Source organism: Pteropus vampyrus, unplaced genomic scaffold, assembly GCF_000151845.1.
Source record: "Pteropus vampyrus isolate Shadow unplaced genomic scaffold, Pvam_2.0 Scaffold227, whole genome shotgun sequence".
Lineage (NCBI taxonomy): Eukaryota > Metazoa > Chordata > Mammalia > Chiroptera > Pteropodidae > Pteropus > Pteropus vampyrus.
Window position 1 is genome coordinate 708,783 of NW_011889008.1, and position 24,761 is coordinate 733,543.

A 24,761-nucleotide genomic window follows, 5' to 3' on the forward strand; every position below is an offset into this window, starting at 1 on the left:
AATGACAGGGTTAAGACAAAAAGTTAAGCCACCTGCTAGGAGACAGTCCTGGAATACATATCAAGAACTCTACCTGGGAGCGAGGGGCTCAAAAAGAGAACTTGTACCCTATGTATATTACAAAGTTTACAAATCAGTATTAAAAATCACGTTCAAAATTAAAAAAAAAAAAAAAAAAGGTGGCCGCAAGCCCGCGAAAGGCGTGTGGCACCGTCGGTCCCCAGGCAAACGAACGTCAGCCACAGCGAGATGCCACGACTCCTCTGCTCCAAGGACGGGAAACATCTCGAAGCCGACAGCAGCCAAGTGGAGCCGCAGCCCACGCACGCGGCTTGCGGGGACACGGCCCGCACGGCGACACGTCGGGAGCGAACTCCGCTTCCCCCGGAGCCCAGCGCCGGAGTCGGGGTAACAGGGAGGATGGCAGCACCCGCCCCGACGGCCCAGCCGGAGCAGCAGCACGCCTGGCACCGCGGCGCAGGCGAACGCTCGTGACGGGCCACCTCCGCAGGTGGGTGGGGGGTTCTCCGAAGCCCACTCCGGCCCCCGGAAGAGGCAGACAGCAAAAAGTGCCGGTGCATTCTGTGGCTCTGAAACTCTGGAACCCCTGTGGGACGGCGGTAGCAGAAGCGGACCGAGCTTGCTCACGGCTGGCGGTGGGGTGCTGGGGGCCGCCAGTGAAACGCTCCGTATACACGGACATATCCATCTTCCAAAACCCGGGGCCGTGCGCCCTTGAAAACGGGCGCATTTTATTGTGTGTAAATTATACCCCAGTAGAAATGACTTTAAAAAAGGATCACCCGGGGTCAGCAGCTCCTGGACGTCAGCTGGGCACAGCCGGCGCCAGCACCTGAGCTAGGTGTTTGCCTCCCCTGCCCGTCTTAGCCTCTAGTGCAGGAGCCCAGGGTCTGTCACCAGCCAAGCTGAGCAGAGCCAGCGTGCGGACAACCAGCACCCGCCTGCCATCCATCTCCCGGCACAGCGGCTCCGTCATCCTCATCGGTCACTCCCCGCCGGGGTGCCTGGCTCCTGGGGAGGCCGTCACCGCAGACAGACGGTCCTCCCTCCCTCGGCCCGGGCTGGGGCCTCCCGCCCTCCGTTTCAGCCGGCACAGGAGACTCCGTCAGAAGAAGTGGCACCTCGACCTTTTTGAAAACATGAAAACCCAGCACATAGAACAGACCCACCTCCGTTTCCATTTTCAAAGTTTGGGGACCGCTGCCTTAGGTTCCTGATTTACTAAGAGTTTTCATCAGAAATAGGCATTAAACCTGACCAGATGTTTTTTCTGCATCAGTTAAGATAAGCGTGATTTTTTTTTTCTTTTCTTTCCTTAGTGTGGTGAAATGTGGTAGGTTTTCTGATGCCGAGCAAGGCTTGTGTTACTGCGAGGAACTTTCCTTGATGACGGTGTGTTTTTGGCAGCTGATTTGCTAACATTCACATATCGTCTCTGCCACTACATTTATATGTGAAACGGACCTGGCAATTTTTTCTTATATTTTCCTCACCTGATTTAAGAATCCAATAAGCTGGGCAGCTTTCACGCTTTTCCCACTTTCCAAAACAATTTGAATAAGATAGAAATTGAGTGTCCCTTGAAATTTCGGTTTCTCTGAAAATCCCACAGAAACGCCTCTGCGTCTGGGCCGGGCACTCTGCGGAGGGACGTGTTTGCTTATCATTTCCGTTTCCTTAATTCTTAATGGACATTTCGAATGCTAACTTTTGGAATTTTCCACTTCATCTGGTTTCATCAGCCTTCTAGTGACCCTCTCTTTATGACCCTCGTTCTCACCCCGTTACTGCCCTGGTCCTTCCCTGACTAATCTCTGCAGGCAGCAGTCTGGGTTCTGCTGCTTGTGCTCACGGGGCTTCTGTGTGAAACTCACCTTTGATTTCGTGGTTCCCTGATTCCTGACTCCCTGAGTCTGCTCTGTAACTCTGCAGCTCGTCATGTCCACCTCCACCGAGACGCTGGCTCTCACGCCCGCAGACTGACCCCATGACCCTGCCCGGTGCCGGCCATCCACTGGCCTCTCCACAGCCTGGGGCCCCCAGTCCCATGGGCAGAGAGCCTTTCAGAGGCCAACTTGCAGGCCAGCATTTTGGCCAGGCGGGGAAGGAGGTGACAGGGTGGGTCCCAGGTTGTGGGGGAAAAAAATGTGGGTTCATCAGATCCGTCTGGTTAATTTCTGGAGTCTCCCTGCGCCCAGCACAATGGCCAGGAGGCCGTGAGCCCAGCCTGACCGCCCGAGGGCCGCCTCTGCTGTAAGGAGCCAGGGAGGGGCTGCCGTAGCCCCCGTGTGGGTAGGAGGCAGGTGTGCACGGAAGGCTTTGCCTGCGGGTCGTCCTGAGGCCAAGGCCCCCCGGAGAGGCCCCCTGGAGAGCCCTGGGCCGGGCTGAAACCCAGCGGGGAGCAGCAGGGCAGCTGCACAGCCGCCCCACCGTGGGCCCACATCGTCCCTGCACATGCTGTCGGCGTGGCCGCCCCGTGCCTGCCCTACAGGGCACCGAGAGCAGTTGCGGGGTCCGAGGTCATGGCCAGCCCTCCAGAGAGCGACGTCAGGCGTGGCTGATGGGCGGCCCTCCCCTCAGTCCCGTTGGGAAAGGGGAGCATTGCCTCACTGACAGCTATCCCCCAGCCAAGAAGAGCAGGGAGCAGCCCACGGCCGCGCGCTGCCTGCCAGTCCGTCCCCGGGCACGAGGGTGGGCAGCCCCATCGCTCAAGGACCCCGAGATGCCGGGGCCGCCTGAAGCCAGGGCCAGCCCAGCTAACCCCGGAGCGCGGCCTCCATGTACCTTTCATGAGTTTTCTCTCTTTTGTCCAGTTTTTAGGCTTAGATCTCTATGAAAAGAGGCAGATGGGAATCCACCCCACCCCCTCCGCTCCGCGACCTTCCCTGCTACCTACCCAAAGCGCTTTGCGGGGGACACAGCTGTCTGGCCACAGCCCAGGGGAAGTGAGGCAGCCGCCTGGACCCCGCGCCCCCTGCACCCCTTTCCCTCCCAGGGCCTCAGGGTCCTCCTCCCACTGCCACCTCTGCCCTCCAGAGTGGGGACCGAGCCTCCCTGCCCCCCAGCTCTCGCCTTCCACTCCCAGCCCCTCCTCCCCAATGCCAGCGCCCACATGCCCGCCCAACTCGTGGGCCCGTACGCCCTCAGCCTAGGAGGAGCTGCACGTAGAAGGGCCAGGCGGCTTGGGGACCAGCTGTGGCCTCATTGGAGCCCAGGGCCAGGAGAAAGGCTGGGCTGGGTTGGGCCAGCAGAACAGGTCGGATGACAGGAGGCCACACTGCGCTGGTTCCCAGGCTGAGTGGGGACACAGCTCAGGTGGCTCAGGCGGGAGACGGTGTGGTGGTCACAGGCACGTGCGTGGGGCAAGCAGGCCTGAGACAGGCCTGCCCTGCCCTGCCGGACAGAAAGTTGAGTGCACAGGGCCACCGTCTGTGCTCCAGCCCTTCCTCTCCCTGGGCTCAGAGCCCCCCACCCGCCCCACAGCATCTCGGGAGCCCGGCCCCCCAAGCAGAGGCTCTCGGGCCTCACGTTCTCCAGTAGCATCAGCTGAGACGGCCAGAGCGTCCCCGAAGCCACAGTGGTCAGGGGCCCGAGCCGGCCCCTCCCCAGCAGGAAACCAGGCGAGCGGCGGGCGGTGGCCAGGTGGCAGGACAGAGCTGACGGGGTTTACCCGCAGAGGCGGGCAGGAGGGTCTGTGAGTGGAGGGGGAATTGGTCTGGGGCCCGACAGCCAAAGACACGGGCCCTTTCCTGGTGAGGCATCCGAGGACCCGCATCCTCCCCCACAGGACCCAGGCGCCCGGAGACCGGACGCCGTGACGGGGTCCCAGGGCTCAGGAGAGAGGCTAGGGGGCGTGTGAGCCCGTGGAGGCTGCAGGCAAAGCAGAACAGCTCCCTGGGCGCAAGACACAGGAGCAGGAAGAGCCCGAGATGAGGTGCAGAGGGCAGGCCCCAAGCATGGCCGGCAGGCGTCGGCTCACAGTGCTCCGGACGCTGCTGGGGCGGACGGCGGGAGGCCAGCAAGCTCTCCGCGCCTGCCCCGTGTGCGCCTCCACGCCCCGCTCCAGGCTAGCTCTGGCGCAGGCCGGTCTGCGGCCCCACCAGCCCCCTTCCCAGGCTTGCGGCTGCCCAGCTGGCCCTTCGTTCTCAGGTCTCACCGAGGCCAGTCCCTGCCATCTACTGCTCCCTGCTGTGCCACACGTGCCATGTGCCAGGCGGCACGTCCAGACCTCGCTCTCCCCACAGCATCGGACCACCAGGCCCAGGGGACACTGGGCAGCAGTGTGCGTCGCCCTAGTGTGTGTTACGTGTGAGGGAGGCCCATGCCAGGGAGCTCCCAAGCCCCGGCCCCGCCTACCGGGCCCCCCGGGGGGACAGCCAGTCCTGAGCCTGTTTCTTCCAGTTGCTTTTAAGTAACATCCTCTTTGTCTTAGAGAAGGAGTGCGCTTAGTTCAAAGAGTAAAGAAACTCCCCAGCGATGCCCTAGTGCAGAGACGGAGGGGGCCCTGGCGTGTCAGCCACTCCTGGGCCACGTGGTGTGGTGCCCAGGTCCTTGGCCTCGCCTAACCACACATGTCAGGGCTGCTGGGCCCTTGGAGGTATCTGGCGAACACAGCTAGTGGACAGAGGGTGCTTGGCATCCAGGGAAGTGCCATGAGTCACCCATTAACCCTGGCTCCCCTTTGTGGGACCCATTACGAAATGGCTGTAACAGGAGGTGGCGTTTTCAGGCCAAATGCCCTGAGTGCCCGGGGGGGAGGGCAGGCCCAGCCCTGCAGAACATCTGGGGAGTGTGTGCCACACAGATAGGGGCCGAGACCCCAGGGCTGGGACATGGCCTGGACCTTGCTGCCTCTAAGCGACTCTGCACCCTAAGACACCTTTCTCTCATTTGTCTTCACCCGGTAGGGCTCAAAGTGCCTCCAGCAGCCTGTGGCCTCCCACGCCCTGATAGGAGCTCCATCCAGAAGCCAGTGGCCTTTGCCATTGAAGGAACGAAGATGGACGTGCAGGCCAAGGCCAAGGCGAAGCCCGCCAGGCCCTCCAGGGTTCACCCTGCAAAACCCAGAGGCAGCCGGCAGCCCCCCAAGGTCCGGAACTACAGCTGCAAGGAGTGACTTCCTTGGCTCTTCCCGCTCGGCTCCTACCCCTCCCTCCCCCCAGCTTGGGGCCCGTGCAAGGGCGTGTGTGAGTGTGTATACATATGCGCATGTGCACGCACAGGTGGGGGCCGTCCAGGCTGAGCATAGAGCCCATTAAAGCCGAGCCTCCACCTGCCGGCCTCCAGTTGTTTCCTCGCCCTGCTTGGGAGGTGGCATCAGGGCAGCTGCGCTGTGGGAGAGCCGGGGCCTGCACCTGCTGCCCTGCCGTGCCACTGCCCACAGCCACCTGCATGCCGCCCACGCTCAGAAAGCAGAACGGCCACACGCAAAGCAGGCGCACCCCAGACAGCGCCGCGTGTCAGGGGACCCTCCAGAAGTCCTGAGAGACGGAGAGCTGGGCGACACCCATGGCCAGACCAGAGGCCGCCTCCCCAGACTCGGCCCATGCTCCCCCCGTGCTCCGTTGTGCCTGCCAGGGTGCCTGTGTCACGGCGCTGCTGTGGCGGAGGCGGCCCCAGACCTGGCGCCTGCAAGGGTGAGAAATACACGTAAACTGGCTCCGTTCACTCCAGGTGCCACAAAACTGCACTCACTCCCCTAGGAAACACATCCCAAGCATCGCCACTGCCTGTCCTGACCCCTGTGGACCCTGTGCCTAGTCAGTAGACGCCATCTCACCTGTCTTGGGAGGGGCAGCTTTGGGGGGTGCCCGTGACCCCCACACACACTTCTCCAGAGCCCTTAGGCCTTTCCTCCCCTGGCGTTGGCACCTGGTAGGCACCTGCCTGCAGCAGTGCTGTCCCCACCCCAGGTGGAGCGCTAACTCAGACTGCCTGGGCTGGCACTGAGCCTTTCCCTGTGTGCTGGGCAGCTGTTCTGAGCGGGGGAGACAGCTTCTCCAGGACGGAGGACACCCACCCTCCCTTGCTGTGTGACCTGGGCACACCACGTGGCCTTTGTGTTCACTTTGCCTCCGTGTAAAGTGTAGACGGTGTCATCGTCCCGCCTGGCTCACAGGTGTGGGGCACACAGTGGGACCGGCCCTTGGGAGCTGCCTGCTGCAGGTCCCGCGCTGTGTGGTAGCTCCTGCCCTGCCGTGTGTGTGTCTGTACTGGTGAACACACACGGGTATGGGGACAGCCTCCCCACGGGCTGGAACTGCTCGTCCTGGACTCGCAGGCTTCCGAGAGCGAGACAATGGCAGTCACTCTGGATGTGCCAGGAAGCAGCAAGCTGGGGGGTCGCCGCGCTCCGCTGTTTCCGGCATCGCCCCTTCAACTGAGGCACGCTCATGTGACTTCCTTTAACTGAGTGGAGAGTCACTTTCTGTAGACACACGTCAGAGCCCAAGAGCGAGTGCCTCACGCGCCCTCTGGGGTGCAAGTCTCGGGTCTCGAGCCCAGCCCGCCCAGCCGCTCCTGCCCTCCTTCCGCTGTACGGGCTCAGGAGCCCCAGGGAGCGGCGAGGCAGGGAGTTGTAAGTTCGGTAACCGTTTGAGCAGAATTACGAGGGCGCGCCAGCGAGTCGAGACGCAGAGCTGAGCCTCCGCCGGTGCACGTGAGCGCGCGTGGGTGCGAGTGGCCACGTGCGCGCGCAAGTGCCTCTGCCCAGGAAGGCTCCTTTGTTCGAATCACACCAAGCGGTGCCGGGGCAGAGCCCGCTCGCCAGATGGCCGCGCGTCCCCTCCCCGCGGCCGGCTCCAAGGAGCCGTAGGTGCGCCCGCTCGGCCCCGGCCAGGCCCCGGAGGCATCCGCCCGGGTCTCTGCGCCGACCCTGCGAAATGAAACGACCGGACAGCGAGGACCAGGCCCGCTCTGCGATGACCGGCAGTAACCCCCGCGCGGGGCGCGCTCGGCCAGGTCAACGACCGCGCTCGCCCACGGCGGCCGGCTCAGGGCCAGGCCGGCCCATCACCCTATCACCTAGCAACGCCCACTCGCGCGCCGCCATTGGGCCGGCGCGTACGCCCCCGGCCCCCAATTGGCCATAGAGGCGGAACGAGCCACGCCCCCGGCCGGCTCCTCTCAACCCAGACGCGGGGTCGAGCGTCGGCCCGCCCAGAAGTCCGTCTGGCCTCCAGTGTAGCCCCAGTGTGACCCCCCCCAGAGTGACCCAAACACTCCCCGTCCCGTTTCCCCCGCACGCCGCGCACACGTGGCCCCCGCGGCCGCGGAGGCCTGGGGCGGGAGCGCCGTGTGCCCTCGGGGCGGGGAACGGAAATCGGGGGCGGGGGCGATGCGGCACGCCCCGCCCCGGCGCCCCCCCCGCCGGGCGCTCTCCCGCGGAGGGTCGCGGCGGCGGCGGCGGCGGCGGCGCGCGGCATCACCCCACTGGCGGCGGCGCGCCGGGTCCCGGGGCGCAGCCCCGACGCTCATTGGCCTGGGCGGCGCAGCCAAGCTGTCAGCCCATGTGGCGTGTCCGCGCGGGGACGGCCGCGGTTAAATAGAGTCGGCGCCGGCCTAGAGGGAGCCAGAGAGACAGCAGTGGCCCGGCCTCGTCGCCTCTTCCGCGCTCCATCCTCGCTCTCCATCGCCCGCCCGCACTGCCGCCCGCGCCCAGACCAGGTACGAGCGGCGCGGTCGTGGCTGGAGGTCGGGGCTCGGGGGTCGGGGCTGGGTTAGGGGGGCGCCGCGGGCCTGCATCCTCCGGCCTCGGGCGATCACGCATGGTCCGGCGCTCTGGTGGTGAGGGTTCACCCCACGAGGCCCGCCGGGGTCTCGCGGTCCGAGTCCCCATTTGATATGCGAGACCCCGCGGAGGGGCCGGGGCCGGGCGGTGATGGACCAGCGCGCCGCGCCCCAGGCCGGGTGGGACAGGTGGCCGAAGGCGAGGGCCGGACGCCGGAGAGCGCTACGAACAGCCATTTTGGTCTCCGGGTGGGGTGGGCCGGACGGCCGCGGACCCCCGCGGACCCCCGAGCGCCGGTGGGAGCCCCTGCTTCCCGGTGCGCGCCTGGTCTCTCAGGCCCACAGAGGTCTGCATACGGGTCCGGGCCCCTGAGCCCCTCTGTCCGCAGCACCGCCCTGTCGGGTGCCGAGAGCCAAGGCCCGGCCGACCCCGGGGCCTTTCCAGCTAACCGGAGGGCGGGCAAGAGGGTGGGAGGCGGAGGCGACGCTCGGGAGCCAGGTGGGGACTGGCTTCCCCACCACGTGGGCGCAGCCGGGAGCGGCTCCCGCCGGGCGCGGTGGCGGCGCGGCTCGCTGGCCAGGCCGGGAGCGCTGCGGGGGTCTCCACCCCCCGCCTGGGCCCCGCCGGACTCCGTGTGAATAGCAAGTAGGGGGAGAACAGAGCAGACGCTTTCTGGACGCGGCGGCCGCCCCGCGCTGGTGCCTCTGGGCGGGCAAAGGGCTCTTTATTCAGCACGGGGGAGGGGGCCCCCTCCCTGGCGGGACTGCGGGGACGCCGGGCCACCCAAGGAAGTGGCCGCTCTCCTCCACTCTGCCCGTCCTTGCTCAGAGAGACTTGGGAGGGCGAGGCTGGCATGTCCTCGGATCATACACCCCTGGAGGCCCTGGAGCCTTGGCAGAAGTTGCTAGACCCACCGTGGCTTGCTCCCCTCCCTCAAGGGCTGCACAGGAGCCGGGTCCTGGACCCACGAGCCCAGAGTGGTGGGAGTTCCCTCCTCAGGCCTTCCGGGATTGGGGTCTGGGCGGTCAGGCAGGCTGTGTGGAGGTAAGCAAGCAGAGTCTTGAGGCACCTCACCTGCACAAGTGTGTGGCTCTGGGCAGCACCTGCCGGACACCTGACCAGGAAAGGTTCTCCAGGTTGGCCCGCTGTAGGGCAGAACCTTGGCACCCATGGTGCCCCAGCTCGCCCCCTGGGGCCCCAGGCTGGGGCATGGGCCATGGAGGGCAGCCTGGGGTGCCGAGTGCGGGGCGGCCGGTCAGTGAACGTTGGTTCCCTCCCCTCACACCTTTGTCCCGTGTCTCCCCCAGCTGCTCGATTCACTGGGCCAGCTCTTAGCAGGCTGATGGCCAGTGGCCCCAGCGAGCCTGCAGCAGGCTACTGAATGCTGGGCAGGCCCCCGGCAGCAGGGCTGTGGTGCGCTGACCCCAGGCCCAATGAGAAGTGAGGGCCGGCCGGACCAGAGCTGACCCCACATGCACCCAGGGCGTCCCTGCAGGTGGAGGTGGGCAGAAGCCAGGGACAGAGAGAGAGCAGCAGGCGGCTTGGGGGCGGAGCTGACTGTGCCCGCCTGCAGGGAGCACCATGGAGGAGGTGGTGGTTGCCGGCATGTCCGGGAAGCTGCCCGAGTCTGACAACTTGGAGGAATTCTGGGCCAACCTCATCGGCGGCGTGGACATGGTGACAGACAATGACAGGCGGTGGAAGCCCGGTGAGTGGGCAGCCTGCTCAGGGGGTCCTTCTTGCTGCCCGGGGCCGCCCGGGCTGGGAGGGGCTGGGCTCTGGGCTCCGGGCTCCGGGCTCCGGGCTCCGGTCTCAGGAGGCGTGGAGGGTCGTCCTGGCGTGTGTCTTGGCCTATTTTGCAGCTAAGGTAGGTGGCCTGCCAGGGTCCCAGAGCTGCAGGACAGGGCCAAGGAGAGGCCCGGTGGGCGAGCACTCCGCCAGCCACTACTGGCCCACATGTTCCGAGGCACATGGGCACCGGGTTCTCTCTGGAGAAGCCGGTTTGACGCAGTCACGCCCAGCAGGCCCCTCTGCCGGGGCCTGATGTGTAGGGTGTGAGTCAGCGAGGTGGTGCCCGGCCCGGAGGCAGGCCGGGCAGAAGATCTGCAGCCAGGACAACGGTGGCCTGAAGGAGGGCGCTGTGCTGTGGGGCCACCGCACACGGGTGCCCAGTGGAGTCTGTCCTCGGAAGTGGGGCTGGAGTCAAAGTTGGCCACACACTGCCAAGTGGTGCCCAGGCCAGGCAGCACTGCCCACCCTCCGGGGGGCGGGGGTGCGCAGGCCCCGTCTCAGCAGCCGCCTGCCCGCCCATGCCCACAGGGCTCTACGGCCTGCCCCGGCGCTCCGGCAAGCTGAAGGACCTGTCCAAGTTTGACGCTACCTTCTTTGGGGTCCACGCCAAGCAGGCGCACACCATGGACCCTCAGCTTCGCCTGCTGCTGGAGGTCGCCTACGAGGCCATCGTGGACGCAGGTGGGTCATTGGGAGGCCATGGGCAACTTGGGGCCACAGTGTGACAGCAGTGTTCTCACTATTTTGCTCCTAAAAGCAGTGACGTTCAGAGTGTAGCTGAACAGAGACGATGGGGGCAGCGGGGGCTTAGGAGATGTGGCCCCTTGGGCAGGGCGGGGTGTCACAGTCTCACCAGGTGTCCTGGGCCAGCCCTGAAGCCCCGGCTTGCTTCCTCCCTGTCGGATGGCTGACTTTGGGGTGAGGGCCAGTTCCGGGCCCCCGGGACTCCTGCCCTCCCCTCTACCCACCCCTGGCTTGTATCTGGCCAGGAGGCAGCGGTCCCTTGTCTTGGGGCACAGGCCTGTCCTTGCTGCCTGTGGGGAGCAGTGGCTGGCTGGCCCTATGAGGACCTTGGGGTCAACATTAAGCATGACAGGGCTATGGACACGCACACCTCTCAGGAGTAGGGAGGGGAGGTGAGCAGGCCCTGTGGCCTCCCCAGCCGGTGGCGGTGGACACCTTCCCACTGCCCAGGCCCCAAACAGAGACCTTGGAGGCCGCTGCCTGGGGGCTGGCCAGAGTCCCTCCCTCTTTGACGTTTGGACACTCGGCCTTTGTCTCCTCCTGTCTTATCTCTCCCATCCCGGGGCAGCCGCCCTTGGGGCCTGGGTGCCCATTGGCCTTTTGGGCTGGCCAGACCCTGCTGGCAACACCAGGGGCCAGGGGAGTAGCCTGGGACAATGCTGCCCTCTGTCTTCAGCACTGGCTGTCTCTGGCCACTGCCTGACCCAGAGCCTAGAGCCCTACCTGGCACCACCTTCCTGTACCCGCCACCCCACTCCCCGCCCTAGTTCCTTGTGACCTGGTTACCTGTCCGCTCTTGCACCACCTGGACTGGCCAGGCTCTGCTCACTCTGCCTGGCCCTGCTCAGACCTCTAGTTAGATGAAGATGGAGCTCCCTCCTCCCAGCTGTGGAGGCCTCCCCTCGAGAGCCAGGTGGTGGGCAGTGTGTGGCCCAGTGGGCCCAGCCGCTGAGTCTGACTGCTACCTCCTAGGCATCAACCCGGCCTCGCTCCGAGGGACGCACACTGGCGTCTGGGTCGGCATAAGCGGCTCTGAGGCTTCGGAGGCTCTGAGCCGAGACCCCGAGACCCTCCTGGGCTACAGCATGGTGGGCTGCCAGCGGGCTATGATGGCCAACCGCCTCTCCTTCTTCTTCGACTTCAAAGGTGGGTGCCCGCGGGGAGCCTCCCCTCCCCACAGGAAGGCCGCGGGCCTGGGCTCACGGCCCCGCCCCGTGTTCCGCCTGCAGGGCCCAGCCTTGCCCTGGACACGGCCTGCTCGTCCAGCCTGGTGGCCCTGCACAACGCCTACCAGGCCATCCGCAGTGGCGAGTGCCCGGCGGCGCTGGTGGCGGGCATCAACGTGCTACTCAAGCCCCACACGTCCGTGCAGTTCATGAAGCTGGGCATGCTCAGTGCGGACGGCACCTGCAAGTCCTTCGACGACAAGGGTGAGGCCGCGGACGGGCGGGGGGCCACCGGGCAGCACCCCTACCCCGGCCTCACAGGACACCACCCGGCTTGGGGTCCACCCAGCCTCTGAATCCACAGTGCTCTCTGCCCTCAGGGGACGGCTACTGCCGCTCAGAGGCTGTGGTGGCCGTCCTGCTGACCAAGAAGTCCCTGGCCCGGCGGATGTACGCCACCATCCTGAACACTGGCACCAACACGGATGGCTTCAAGGAGCAAGGTGGGCTGGCTGGAGCGGGCGGGGGGCCGCAGCCGGGGGCCGGCAGGCGAGGTGCTGAGGCCGCCCTCCCACAGGTGTGACGTTCCCCTCGGGAGAGGCTCAGGAGGAGCTCATCCGCTCCCTGTACCCAGCGGCCGGGGTGGACCCTGCCTCCCTCGAGTACATCGAAGCCCACGGCACGGGCACCAAGGTGAGGCTTGCCCTGACCCCACCTGCCCCCCATGCCTGAGCTGCCAGGCACCCTGACCTGTGTCCTCTCCAGGTGGGCGACCCCCAGGAGCTGAACGGCATCGTCCGAGCCCTGTGTGCCACCCGCAAGGACCCTCTGCTCGTGGGCTCCACCAAGTCTAACATGGGGCACCCAGAGCCTGCCTCGGGGCTAGCAGCGCTGGCCAAGGTGGGTGGGGTGCCTCCCGGGGTCTTCCCGGGGTGCTCGCCGGGTGGAGGCAGAATCCCCACGGGTTGTGCGGCAGGCGCCAGCCTCCGAGGCCCAGGACACAGGGCGTGAGCATGGCTGGGTCCCTGCCCTGGTTTGGCGGGTCAGACGTCCTGCTGACTGCCTGCCCTGCCTGGGGCGGGGGTGGGAATGGCTGGAGTGGCCCGTGGGGGGACCAGGCAGCCATCACCGGAAGGCTGGGCTGCCACCATTCAGGCTCCTGGCTTTTGGGGTCTTCTTGTGCTGCAGACCCCTTCGGCAACCCGAGCCACCTGTTGGCAGCTCTCGCCTGGGGACCTGGCTGGGGTCTGGCTGAGGGCCCACAGCCACTCGCTCATTCTGGGAGGGGGAGGGGGCTTGCGGCTTGTTGGTCGGCCCCCTACAGTGTGACCTCGGGGACTTCAGACTGCACCTCGCCCGCAGGTGCTGCTGTCCCTGGAAAACGGCGTCTGGGCCCCCAACCTGCACTTCCGCAACCCGAACCCCGAGATCCCGGCGCTGCAGGACGGGCGGCTGCAGGTGGTGGACCGGCCCCAGCCGGTCCGCGGGGGCAACGTGGCCATGAACTCCTTCGGCTTCGGCGGCTCCAACGTGCACGTCATCCTGCAGCCCAACCGGTGCCCGCCCGCGGCGCCCGCCCCGCACGCCGCCCTGCCCCGCCTGCTGCTGGCCAGCGGGCGCACCCCCGAGGCCGTGCAGGCCCTGCTGGAGCAGGGCCACCGGCACAGCCAGAACCTGGCCTTCGTGAGCATGCTCAATGACATCGCAGTCGCCACCCCCAGCGCCATGCCCTTCCGTGGCTGCACCGTGCTGGGCGGGGAGGATGGCGGCCGGGAGGTTCAGCAGGTGCCCACGGGCCAGCGCCCGCTGTGGTTCATCTTTTCCGGTGAGTTCCACCCCCAGGCTGTCCCGGGGCGTGGGCGTTCGGGTCGCCGGCTGCACCTCTGAACGCCTGTCTCTGGCACAGGGATGGGCTCGCAGTGGCGGGGCATGGGGCTCAGCCTCATGCGCCTGGCCGGCTTCCGGGACTCCATCCTCCGCAGCGACAAGACCTTGAAGCCTTTGGGCCTGCAGGTGTCGGAGCTGCTACTGAGCACCGACGAGGCCACCTTCGATGACACTGTTAACACCTTCGTGAGCCTGACCACCATCCAGGTGTGCCCTCGGGGGCCGGGGCTGGGATGCCCGGTGGAGGGAGAGGGGTGCGGACCTGGTGGGCAGTCGAGCATGGGCTGCTGGCCCCCGCACCGATGTGTTCCTGTGCCCCCAGGTTGCCCTTGTAGATCTGCTGACGTCCATGGGCCTGAAGCCAGATGGCATCATCGGGCACTCCCTTGGGGAGGTGGCCTGCGGCTATGCTGACGGCTGCCTCTCTCACGAGGAGAGCGTCCTCTGTGCCTACTGGAGAGGCCAGTGCATCAAAGAGAGCAGCATCCCTCCAGGAGCCATGGCGGCTGTGGGTAGGTGCTACCCGGGCTCCCCGCCCCACTCCACCCTGGGGCCTCAGGCTCTACCCAGGAGAGACAGAAGCAGGGGCCTGGGGACAGCTTGCCAGCCACCATCCTCAAACACAGCCGTGTGGCCTTCCTGTGCCTGGGGGCCTTAGTGCCTGGCACGCTCACCCACGGGCATCACGGCAAAGGTCAGTGTGGTTTTCACAGGGTCCTGAGCTGAACTCACGTGAGGACAAGAACCCACAGGACTTTGGATAAAGTCAGGGTATCGGGGGGACTCGTCCTGGCTGCTCCCGTCCACTGGCGCTGGCCCCGACGGGCTGGGGGGCAGGCGGACGGCCTGAGGGCCTGGCGGGGCGTGAGGCCGAGGCCTCGACTGGGCAGAGTGGCCTGGGGTGCTGTGGTAATGACACCTTTGTGGGGAAAGCGCCTCGTAAAGGTGCAGCTCCGCGGCGGTCGTTACCGGTCCCGGTCGCCGGGGCCCCCTCTGAGGCCGCCTCCGCCCACAGGCTTGTCCTGGGAAGAATGCCGGCAGCGCTGCCCCCCTGGCATCGTGCCCGCCTGCCACAACTCCGAGGACACAGTGACCGTCTCGGGACCTCAGGTGGGGGCCACGAGGCAAGGCCTCGTCCCCAGTCCCCTCCCCCAGCCTCGGAGCGAGCTCTGCCTGGGCCGGTGCGCAGCCCAGCCCATCAGCCAGCCCCGACCCTCACCCCTAGGCCGCGATGTCCAAGTTCGTGGCCCAGCTGAAGCAGGAGGGTGTGTTCGCCAAGGAGGTGCGGACGGGTGGCCTGGCCTTCCACTCCTACTTCATGCAGGACATCGCGCCCTCGCTGCTGCAGACGCTCAAGAAGGTGGGCCCGCGCCCCACGGGGCCACCGGGGGGCCGCCCGAGCACCCGGCCTGACCCCGCGGGTCCTGTGCACAGGTGATCCGGCAGCCGCGGCCCCGCTCTGCGCGCTGGGTCAGCACGAGCATCCCCGAGGCCCAGTGGCAGAGCAGCCTGGCCCGCACCTGCTCGGCCGAATACCACGTGAGCAACCTGGTAAGCCCCGTGCTGTTCCAGGAGGCGCTGTACCACGTGCCCGAGAATGCCGTGGTGCTGGAGGTCAGCCCCCACGCCCTGCTGCAGGTGAGTGCCGGGGGGGCGGGGGGGGCGGGGGACGTAGAGAAGTCGGGGGACTGGTCAGGGAACGCCCGGCCCGGCTGTGCCCTCGCAGGCCGTCCTGAAGAGGGGCCTCCGGTCCAGCTGCACCGTCATCCCCCTGATGAAGAAGGAGCACCCGGACAACCTGCAGTTCTTCCTCAGCAACGTGGGCCGGGCCCACCTGGCAGGGTAGGTCCACGCCCCGCTCGGCCCCCGGGGCGGTCCCCGGCACTTCTCCTGGGTGAGGGAAGGTGTGGCCTCGAGACTGTCCCCAGGATAGGCGCCAGTGGGTGCTGAGCCACTGTCACAGCAGTCCCCGGGCCTTAGGACAGATGGTGAGGGTCGGGTAGGACAGGGCGGTCCCGAGGCCGGCTGTGCCCCTGACCCTCCTCCTCCCCGCCCCCTGCCCCCAGCATCAACATCAACGCCAATGGCCTGTTCCCACCCGTGGAGTTCCCAGCTGCCCGGGGGGTTCCCCTCATCTCCCCCCACATCAAGTGGGACCACAGAGAGACCTGGGACGTCCCCACTGCGAAGGACTTCCCCAGCAGCTCCAGCGGTGGGGGAGCCACGGTCTACAACATCGGTGAGCCGGGCGTGGGTCGGAGGGCGGGTGCTGCCCCCCGCGCCTGAGGCGCCAGCACTGAGACCTGTGTCACGCAGACACCAGCACGGAGTCCCCCGACCACTACCTGGTGGACCACTGCATTGACGGCCGCGTCATCTTTCCCGCCACTGGCTACCTGTGCCTGGTCTGGAAAACTCTGGCACACGCCCTGGACCAGAACGTGGAGCAGATGCCCGTGGTTTTTGAGGATGTGAAGCTGCACCAGGCCACCATCCTGCCCAAGACAGGTGAGGCGGGGTGACTGAGGGCTGCGGGGGGTGCCGACGGCTGCCGGCTGCCGCTGACTCTGACCCGCCGCCCGCAGAGATCGTGGCCCTGGAGGTGCGGCTCCTGGAGGCCTCCCATGCCTTCGAGGTCTCCGACAAAGGCAACCTGATAGTGAGCGGTGAGCGGGCGCCCGGGGCTGCAGCATCCCCAGGGGAGGTGGGGGGCCCCCGGCTCCCGGCTCCCAGCTCGGCTCTGCCCACCCTGAGGCCTTCCTGCCGTGCCCACTGTCTGCAGGGAAGGTGTACCAGTGGGAGGACCCCGACCCCAAGCTCTTCGACAGCCAGGGTGGCCTGGCTCCAGAGGCGCCGACAGGCCCAGAGGCAACGTCCCGCCTGGCCCCGGGGGACGTGTACAAGGAGCTGCGGCTGTGTGGCTACGACTATGGCCCCCAGTTCCAGGGCATCCACGAGGCCAGCTTTGAAGGTGGGGTCCCAACCCGGTGTCCTGGCCAGGTGCGGGGAGGGCCGTCGTAGGTGTGGGCGCCCCAGGGGTGGCCTGACCCAGCTGAGCTGGCCCCCTCTCCCGTAGGCAACACAGGCAAGCTCCTGTGGAGGGACAACTGGGTGGCCTTCCTGGACAGCATGCTGCAGATATCCATCCTGGGCACCACCCAGCGCACCCTGCGCCTGCCCACCCGCATCGCCGCCGTGCACATCGACCCCGCCACCCACCGGCAGAAGGTGTACGCCCTGCAGCGCGAGACGCAAGGTAGCCCGGCCCCTGCACACTCTGCATCCCACACTGGCCCTGCACCGGGCACTGCCCCCGCTCACCCTCTGTCCCTGCAGTGGTCGACGTGGTGGTGGACAGGTGTCTACAGAGCACGGTGGCCGGGGGCGTTCTCATCTCGCGGCTGCACTCCTCGGTGGCCCCGAGGCGGCAGCACGACCAGTCGCCCACCCTGGAGAAGTTCTGCTTCACGCCGCACCTGGAGGCCCGGTGCCTGGTCGAGAGCGCGGCCCTGCAGGAGGAGCTGCAGCTGTGCCGGGGTGAGGCCCGCCCCCGGGGCCCGTGCTGCCTGCGCACCCCCCGCCTACACGCGGGGCCCCCTGGGAGCCCCCTGAGCCCTGCGCCCCCAGCAGAGCTAGTGCCAGCTACTGCCTTGCCCTTTCCTGGTGGCCGTCCCCCAGAGGGGACCCAGTGCTCCAAGGTGACAGACTCGGTGCCTCCTAGCTGCTCGCCCACCAGCAGCGTCTGCAGGGCCAAACCCTGCAGGTGGTCCTCTGCAGAAGGCTCACACCTGTGCTGGTGGGCAGGGACCTTGGGGGGCCGTCAGGGTCCTCAGGGCACCGACCCCACCTCTGTGCCCTCTCAGCCTTTGAGGGCGCAGCAGCCTCTGCTCTGGGCTCACCCAGCAGTCCCGATGGCAGACGCCACTTCCTTGCCACAGACTGTACGGCCCGCTCCACTGTCCACCTGTTGGCTTGTGCGATGGGCAGGGCTGGGCAGCAGGCCCCAGGGAGATAAGCTGCGTGGGTCCTGGTCAGCCCCATGTCCCTGCCACAATCGTTGCTCCTGCCCGGGGGCGGGGAGCACCGCCAAGCCGAGGTCTCCCCCTAGTGTCTGTCACCCCATCCCCCAGGGTTGGCGCGAGCACTGCAGACCAAGATGGCCCAACAGGGACTGAAGATGCTGGTGCCCGGGTTGGACGGGGCCCAGGCCCCCCGGGAGCCCCCGAAACAGGGCCTGGCCCAGCTGCTGGCGGCCGCCTGCCAGCTCCAGCTCAACGGCAACCTGCAGCTGGAGCTGGGGCAGGTGCTGGCACAGGAGAGGGCCCTGCTGCACGCGGACCCCCTGCTCTGTGGCCTCCTGGATGCGCCGGCGCTCAAGGCCTGCGTGGACACCGTGCTGGAGAACATGGTCAACTTCCGGATGAAGGTGGTGGAGGTGGGTGCCGAGCAGGCGCAGCGGGCCCAGACCGGAGTGCACTGGAGTCCCTCCCTGAACGCTGGGGGAGAGGGCGCGGGGGCGGGCCGAGTGGGGTCCAGGGTGCTGCGGACGGCACTGGCGGCTAGATCTTTCCGGCAGACGTTCACCCAGCCTGGGCTGGGACATCTGCCACGGTGGCAGACAGTCCAGGACCGTTTTCCTCCCTAGGTGCTGGCTGGTGACGGCCACCTGTACTCCCGCATCCCGGCCCTGCTCCGCATCCATCCCATGCTGCAGCTGGACTACACAGCCACCGACCGCCACCCGCAGGCCCTGGAGTCTGTCCAGGCCAAGCTGCAGCAGCATGGCGTGGCCCAGGGCCAGTGGGACCCCGCAGGCCCCACCCCCAGCGGCCTGGGCCCGGCAGACCTCCTGGTATGCAACTGCTGCATCTCCAGCCTCGGGGACGTGGCCACGGCCCTCAGCAACATGGCGGCCACCCTCAAGGATGGTGGCTTCCTGCTGCTGCACACCCTGCTCAGAGGACACCCCCTCGGGGACACGGTCGCCTTCCTGACCTGCCCCGAGCCGCAGCCGGGAGGGCAGAGCCTCCTGAGCCAGGTGCAGGGGAGAGGCAAGGCCTGGGGGAGGGGCCGGGGGGCCAGCCAGGCCCTGACCCCAGCTGGCTGTCACACAGGATGAGTGGGAGAGCATGTTTGCCAAGACGTCTCTGCGCCTGGTGGCCCAGAAGAAATCTTTCTACGGCTCCGTGCTCTTCCTGTGCCGCCGGCTGGCCCCTCCGGAGAGCCCCATCTTCCTGCCTGTGGAAGACACCAGCTTCCAATGGGTGGAGCCGCTGAAGGTCAGTCCCCAGCCAACCGACGCGCAGGCCTGGGGGCCCTCGCAGGAGCCAACCCTTCCTTCGTCCCGCAGGACATTCTCTCCGCTGCCTCCTCCCAGCCTGTGTGGCTGACCGCAGTCGGCTGCAGCACCTCGGGTGTCGTGGGCATGGTCAACTGTCTTCGCAAGGAGCCCGGCGGGCACCGGGTCCGGTGAGAGGCACCGCCGAGCACTGCGTTCCCTCCCCCCTCCCCCCTCCCCCTCTCCCGTCCAGCCTCCTCACCGCTCTGCCCGCCCACAGGTGCATCCTGCTGTCCAACCTCAGCAGCACGTCCCCCGTCCCCAAGATGGACCCGAGCTCCCCAGAGCTGCAGAAGGTGCTGCAGGGGGACCTGGTGATGAACGTCTACCGGGACGGGGCCTGGGGGGCCTTCCGCTTCTTCTTGCTGGAGCGTGGTGAGCGCCCACCAGGCTCCTTGCCGTGCAGCTGGGTGTGGAGGGGACAGGGCTCCACCAGGGTCTCAGGTGGCCCCATGGCAGCCTCACGTCCTGTCACCCCAGACCAGCCGGAGGAGCAGACGGAACATGCCTTCGTCAACGTCCTCGTCCGAGGGGACCTCTCCTCCATCCGCTGGGTTTGCTCCCCGCTGCGCCACGCCCTAGCCCCCCGCCCCGGCTCTCACCTCTGCACCACCTACTACGCCTCCCTCAACTTCCGGGACATCATGCTGGCCACGGGCAAGCTGTCCCCTGACGCCATCCCAGGTGCGGGCAGCGTGCGGCGGGGCAGGGGGCGGGGGGTGGCGGGGTCTTGCCATGGCGCTTGGGGTCCAGGAGGCCCCCGTGCCTCAGCCGCCATCTGCCCCCAGGGAAATGGGTCAACCGGGACTGCATGCTGGGCATGGAGTTTTCCGGCCGTGACGCCAGCGGCAAGCGCGTGATGGGGCTGGTGCCCGCCGAAGGCCTGGCCACCTCCGTCATGGTCTCTCAGGACTTCCTGTGGGACGTGCCCTCCAGCTGGTGAGTCAGCCAGGCAGCGAGCCTGGGCCCCCACACGGACGCGAGGGGAGTCGGGCCTGAGCTGACCTGCGCACTGCCTGCAGGACCCTGGAGGAGGCGGCCTCGGTCCCTGTCGTCTACACCACCGCCTACTACTCGCTGGTGGTGCGCGGGCGCATACAGCGCGGGGAGACAGTGCTGATCCACTCGGGCTCGGGCGGCGTGGGCCAGGCCGCCATCGCCATTGCCCTCAGCCTGGGCTGTCGCGTCTTCACCACCGTGGGTAAGCCGGCCAGCCCTTCCCGGAGCCCGGGGCTACCCGGCTGACCCTGCAGCCTGGCTCACCGGCGCGGGCCTCTCGCCCACCAGGCTCAGCCGAAAAACGGGCGTACCTCCAGGCCCGGTTCCCCCAGCTCAATGACACCAGCTTCGCCAACTCGCGGGACACGTCCTTCGAGCAGCACGTGCTACGGCACACAGATGGTAAAGGTGCGTGGCCCAAGGACCCCCACCGGTCCCCGGACCCTCATCACCCAACGCCTGCTCTCCTACCCCGGGTCCCCACCTCGGTGGCCGAGCTAGAGGAGCCCTGGCCCGGCCCGGGAAAGAGTCTGGCCCTCGGGGCTGGTGCTGGCAGGTGGGCAGTGGCCGGGACCACACGGGCTCTCTTGTTCCCTTGCCAGGCGTGGACCTGGTGTTGAACTCCTTGGCGGAGGAGAAGCTGCAAGCCAGCGTGCGGTGCCTGGCCCAGCACGGCCGCTTCCTGGAAATCGGCAAATTTGACCTTTCCAACAACCACCCGCTGGGTGAGGCGCGGCCAGCGGCTGGAGGGGAGGCGCATGGGCCGGGGCACGGCGGGGTCCGGGAGTGCTAAGCCCTCCACCCTGCGCCGACACAGGCATGGCCATCTTCCTGAAGAACGTGACCTTCCACGGGATCCTGCTGGATGCGCTCTTTGACGAGGCCAACAGCAGCTGGCAGGAGGTGGCGGCCCTGCTGCGGGCGGGCATCCGGGATGGCGTGGTGCGGCCCCTCAAGTGCACCGTGTTCCCCAAGACCCAGGTGGAGGACGCCTTCCGCTACATGGCCCAGGGCAAGCACATTGGCAAAGTCGTTGTCCAGGTGAGGGGGCGCCCCGGGCACCCCGGGCTCTGGCCCCGCGGGCGGTGCGTGAGTGGGGTGCCGCCTGTGCCGTAGGTGCGCGAGGAGGAGCAGGAGACTGTGGTGCGGGGGCCCAAGCCCACCCTGATGCCGGCCATATCCAAGACCTTCTGCCCGGCACACAAGAGCTACATCATCACGGGCGGCCTGGGTGGCTTCGGCCTTGAGCTGGCCCACTGGCTTGTGCAGCGAGGAGCCCAGAAGCTCGTGCTGACCTCCCGCTCTGGAATCCGCACAGGTCAGTGGGCGTGAGGGCCCAGGGGGCAGCAGGAGGGACGCCTGGCAGGCCCCAGCCCAGCGAGCCCCAAGGGCACCCCAGCCGAGCGTCCGGAACCCCAGTCTGCCCGACCCCACCACCCCGTGTCCTGCAGGCTACCAGGCCAAGCAGGTCCGCGAGTGGAAGCGCCAGGGCGTGCACGTGCTCTTGTCCACCAGCAACGCTGTCTCTCTGGAGGGGGCCCGGAGCCTCATTGCCGAGGCCACGCAGCTCGGGCCTGTTGGCGGTATCTTCAACCTGGCCATGGTGAGTGCAGTGCAGAAGGGGCTGGTGCGGCCACCCAGGGCGAGTGCCCTCGCCAGCCCCCTGGAGCCCCGCGGCCGGGGCAGGAGCTGAGCACCCCTCGCCCCCAGGTCCTGAGAGACGCCATGCTGGAAAACCAGACCCCCGAGCTATTCCAGGACGTCAGCAAGCCCAAGTACAGTGGCACGCTGAACTTGGACAGGTGGGTGCCCAGCCCACGCGCGTAGAGGGGAGTGGCTGCTGGTCCCCTCCCACTGCCCCCGTGCCTCCCCGACAGGGCACTGCCACCGACTTCCAAGGCCCAGGCTCCGTCAGGGTTGGCGCCAGGGGCCCGGGCAGGCAGACGCGGCCCCGCCCAGGGTGTGACTCCATCGCCCACAGGGTGACCCGGGAGGCGTGCCCTGAGCTGGACTACTTCGTGGCCTTCTCCTCCGTGAGCTGCGGGCGCGGCAACGTGGGCCAGACCAACTACGGCTTTGCCAACTCCACCATGGAGCGCATATGCGAGCAGCGCCGGCACGATGGCCTCCCAGGTGCCTGCTGCCCGCCCGCCCCTGGCCCGCCCCGGCCGCCGGCCGCCCGCCGCCCACTCACCCCCGCCCTCCGTGCCCACAGGCCTCAGTGTGCAGTGGGGCGCCATCGGCGACGTGGGCGTCGTGCTGGAGACCATGGGCAGCAACGACACGGTCGTGAGCGGCACGCTGCCCCAGCGCATCGCATCCTGCCTGAACGTGCTGGATCTCTTCCTGAGCCTGCCCTACCCTGTCCTGAGCAGCTTCGTGCTGGCCGAGGAGACGGCCACAGGCCACAGAGACGGCGATGGCCAGCAAGACCTGGTGAAGGCCGTGGCGCACATCCTGGGTGAGGGAGCACGCTGTGCCCGGGCCGCGGTCGGTCTCCCTGGCTCTGCTACCGGGAGGGAGAGGTGCAGGGCCTGTGGAGCAGGGTAAGGGCTGCGTGCCAGAGCCACGGGGCTCGGCCATCCCCCGAAGCCACTCCACTCCCCTCCTGATGGCTGACCGAGCGCCTCTCCCCAGGCATCCGGGACCTGGCCACGGTCAACATGGACAGCTCACTGGTGGACCTGGGTCTGGACTCGCTCATGGGCGTGGAGGTGCAGCAGATCTTGGAGCGGGAGCACGACCTGGTCGTGTCCCTGCGCGACATCCAGCAGCTCACGCTGCGGAAGCTGCAGGAGCTGTCGTCACAGGCCAACAGTGCGTGCGGGACGGGAGTCCCAGGGCGGCCTCTCCAGGGTCTGGGCACGTGTCCCAGAAGCAGATGACCTAGGGGCAGCTGGCCCCCACACCAAGGCTTGTCGTTCAGCCCTCCCTGAACGCTCGGCGGGTCCCAGTACCCATGCCCCACTCCCGACCAGGCCAGCAGCAGCCCGAGTCAGGTGTGAGTGCGTGTGCACTCACATGTCCATCTGTGTGCGGGTGTCCTGTGCACCCTGGCCCTCCTCAGCATCTGCTCCTCCTCACAGACCTGGACGCCCCCACACCCAAGACCAGCCCTGCCAAACAGCAGACCCAGGTGAACCTGAGCACCCTGCTGGTGAACCCTGAGGGCCCCACCTTGATAAGGCTCAACTCGGTACAGAGCTCCGAGCGGCCGCTGTTCCTCGTGCACCCCATCGAGGGCTCCATCGCAGTCTTCCACGGCCTGGCCACCAAGCTCAGCGTCCCCACCTATGGCCTGCAGTGCACCCAAGGTACAGCAGGGTCTTGTGGGGCTGCTCTCCCATGAGACGGGGTGACGGGCCTACCTGCGGGGTGCCCGGCCACCCGCCTACAGCTATGCCTCTCGCCACCCGCAGCTGCACCCCTGGACAGCATCCAGAGCCTGGCCGCCTACTACATCAAGTGCATCAGGCAGGTGCAGCCTGAGGGGCCCTATCGCATTGCCGGCTACTCCTACGGGGCCTGCGTGGCCTTCGAGATGTGCTCGCAGCTGCAGGCCCAGCAGAGCCCCGCCCCCACGCACAACAGCCTCTTCCTGTTCGACGGCTCGCACAGCTTTGTGCTAGCGCACACGCAGGTGAGCCCGGCACCCTGGCCCTGGCCCCGGCCCCGCCCCGGCCCCGGCCCCGGCCCCGGCCCGGCCACCGGCTGCAGCGTCCCCTCCTCCCTTTGCAGAGCTACCGGGCGAAGATGACGCCCAACTGCGAGAAGGAGTTAGAGACCCAGGCCATGTTCGTCTTCCTGCAGCAGTTCACGGATGTGGAGTACAGCAAGGTGGGGCCCGGGGCCGGGGCGGGGGGGGGCCCGCGCGTCGCCGGGGCGCAGGCGCTCAGAGTCCCGTCCCGCAGGTGGCGCAGGCGCTGCAGCCTCTGGCGGACCTGGAGGCCCGCGTGGCGGCCACGGCGGACATGATCCTGCAGAGCCACGCCGGCCTGGACTGCCAGGCCCTGGTCTTTGCCGCGCGCTCCTTCTACCACAAACTGCGTGCGGCCGAGCAGTACAAGCCGCGGGCCACCTACCACGGCAACGTGACCCTGCTGCGCGCCAAGGTGGGCAGCACGCACAGCGAGGGCCTGGGCGCCGACTACAACCTGTCGCAGGTGTGCGACGGCCGGGTGTCTGTGCACATCATCGAGGGCAACCACCGCACGCTGCTGGAGGGCCAAGGCCTGGAGACCATCCTCAGCGTCATCCATAGCTCCCTGGCCGAGCCTCGTGTCAGCGTGCGGGAGGGCTAGCCGTCCCTGGGGCCGGGAGGGTCCTGCAGGTGGGACCCCAGCCCGCACCCTGCACCACTGCCTGTGGCCACCCGCTAGAAGTAGGACTGACCCTGCACCCCCCCCCCCCCCCCCGCCGTGGCCACCCCCGCACGACCACCTCGGCCTCACCTCCCACGTGGACATGGGATGGGACCTCGCCGCCGCCTCGGAGACCTGCCCTGGTCTGTGAAGAGTACGCCGGGCCGCAGGCTGCGAGCCCACCAGCCTGGGGTGCCACGTAGGGCCCGCGCAGCCCCCTCGTCTTGGTTTGGATTCTATTTATTGCGTCGCCGGGAGCCACGGCAGACACGTGGCCCGGTGGAGCGGGCAGCCCCTGAGCCCGGCCCGGCCGTGATGCAGGCCTGTGCAGCGGAGCAGCGGGCGCTGGGCACCCACCCGTGTTCTCTTATGTGTTTTACAAGAAACATGATTCGAATGGCTGCTCAGATTTTGGAATTTATTAGAGCTGTCAGTTCAAAGAATCTTGTCTGGGCCTGTTTCATTTCCACACCAGCCGGTAGAAACACTGCTGAGCTGGGGCCTTTCACAGGGAAGGCTCCCCCTGACCAGCCGCCGGCGGCAGCAGCCCTGTCACGGCCAAGGCCTGGGGGCCTGGAGGGGCCCCTCTGCTCCCCATTTCCCTCCAGCCTGATTCCCAGGCATGCAGGAGGGAGAGTGGCAGCGGCCCACCGCAGGAAGCAGTCTGGACAAGCCCTGGCGGCTGCAGGCCAACTGCAGGGGTGCGGGGCAGTGCCACCAACAAC

At 67.4% G+C, this 24,761-nt stretch overlaps 2 protein-coding genes across 3 annotated transcripts in view; both read left to right on the plus strand.

The window, feature by feature from the left end:
• CCDC57 (coiled-coil domain containing 57) overlaps nt 1–5,294 on the plus strand; it is a 66,324-nt gene extending 61,030 nt beyond the window's left edge. Inside the window, exon 18 of the mRNA XM_023538615.1 lies at nt 4,926–5,294. Within this exon, the coding sequence (XP_023394383.1) occupies nt 4,926–5,137 (212 nt within the window). The 3' untranslated portion in view covers nt 5,138–5,294. The remainder of the gene's footprint in view (nt 1–4,925) is intronic.
• Nucleotides 5,295–7,465: 2,171 nt separating this feature from the next.
• On the plus strand, nt 7,466–24,479 carry FASN (fatty acid synthase). 2 transcript variants are annotated; one of them, XM_023538614.1, is made up of 42 exons: nt 7,466–7,686; nt 9,246–9,458; nt 10,070–10,222; nt 11,258–11,431; nt 11,515–11,715; nt 11,832–11,954; nt 12,029–12,144; nt 12,217–12,351; nt 12,814–13,276; nt 13,358–13,545; nt 13,661–13,850; nt 14,354–14,448; nt 14,564–14,698; nt 14,773–14,976; nt 15,065–15,180; nt 15,405–15,577; nt 15,655–15,846; nt 15,924–16,004; nt 16,121–16,309; nt 16,415–16,594; nt 16,675–16,875; nt 17,469–17,773; nt 17,984–18,376; nt 18,453–18,617; nt 18,689–18,807; nt 18,897–19,051; nt 19,157–19,360; nt 19,465–19,615; nt 19,699–19,877; nt 19,964–20,083; nt 20,278–20,400; nt 20,493–20,716; nt 20,792–20,993; nt 21,127–21,278; nt 21,386–21,477; nt 21,657–21,808; nt 21,891–22,136; nt 22,313–22,492; nt 22,762–22,989; nt 23,095–23,315; nt 23,414–23,512; nt 23,587–24,479. In XM_023538614.1, exons 2-42 carry the CDS (start codon nt 9,332–9,334, stop codon nt 23,974–23,976), a joined length of 7,536 nt encoding a protein of 2,511 aa, XP_023394382.1. In that variant the 5' UTR covers nt 7,466–7,686; nt 9,246–9,331; the 3' UTR covers nt 23,977–24,479. The 2 variants fall into 2 exon arrangements, with proteins under 2 accessions (XP_023394382.1, XP_011371965.1); XM_011373663.2 differs by having other exon boundaries at nt 7,467–7,686; nt 9,324–9,458.
• Nucleotides 24,480–24,761: the final 282 nt, after the last annotated feature.

Coding starts and splice junctions, on each gene's coding strand:
- FASN (XM_023538614.1), top strand. CDS start 9,332: ATGGAGGAGGTGGTGGTTGCCGGCATGTCCGGGAAGCTGCCCGAGTCT. Junction 9,459..10,069: donor TGACAGGCGGTGGAAGCCCG/GTGAGTGGGCAG, acceptor CCATGCCCACAG/GGCTCTACGGCCTGCCCCGG. Junction 20,994..21,126: donor CCGCTCTGGAATCCGCACAG/GTCAGTGGGCGT, acceptor CGTGTCCTGCAG/GCTACCAGGCCAAGCAGGTC.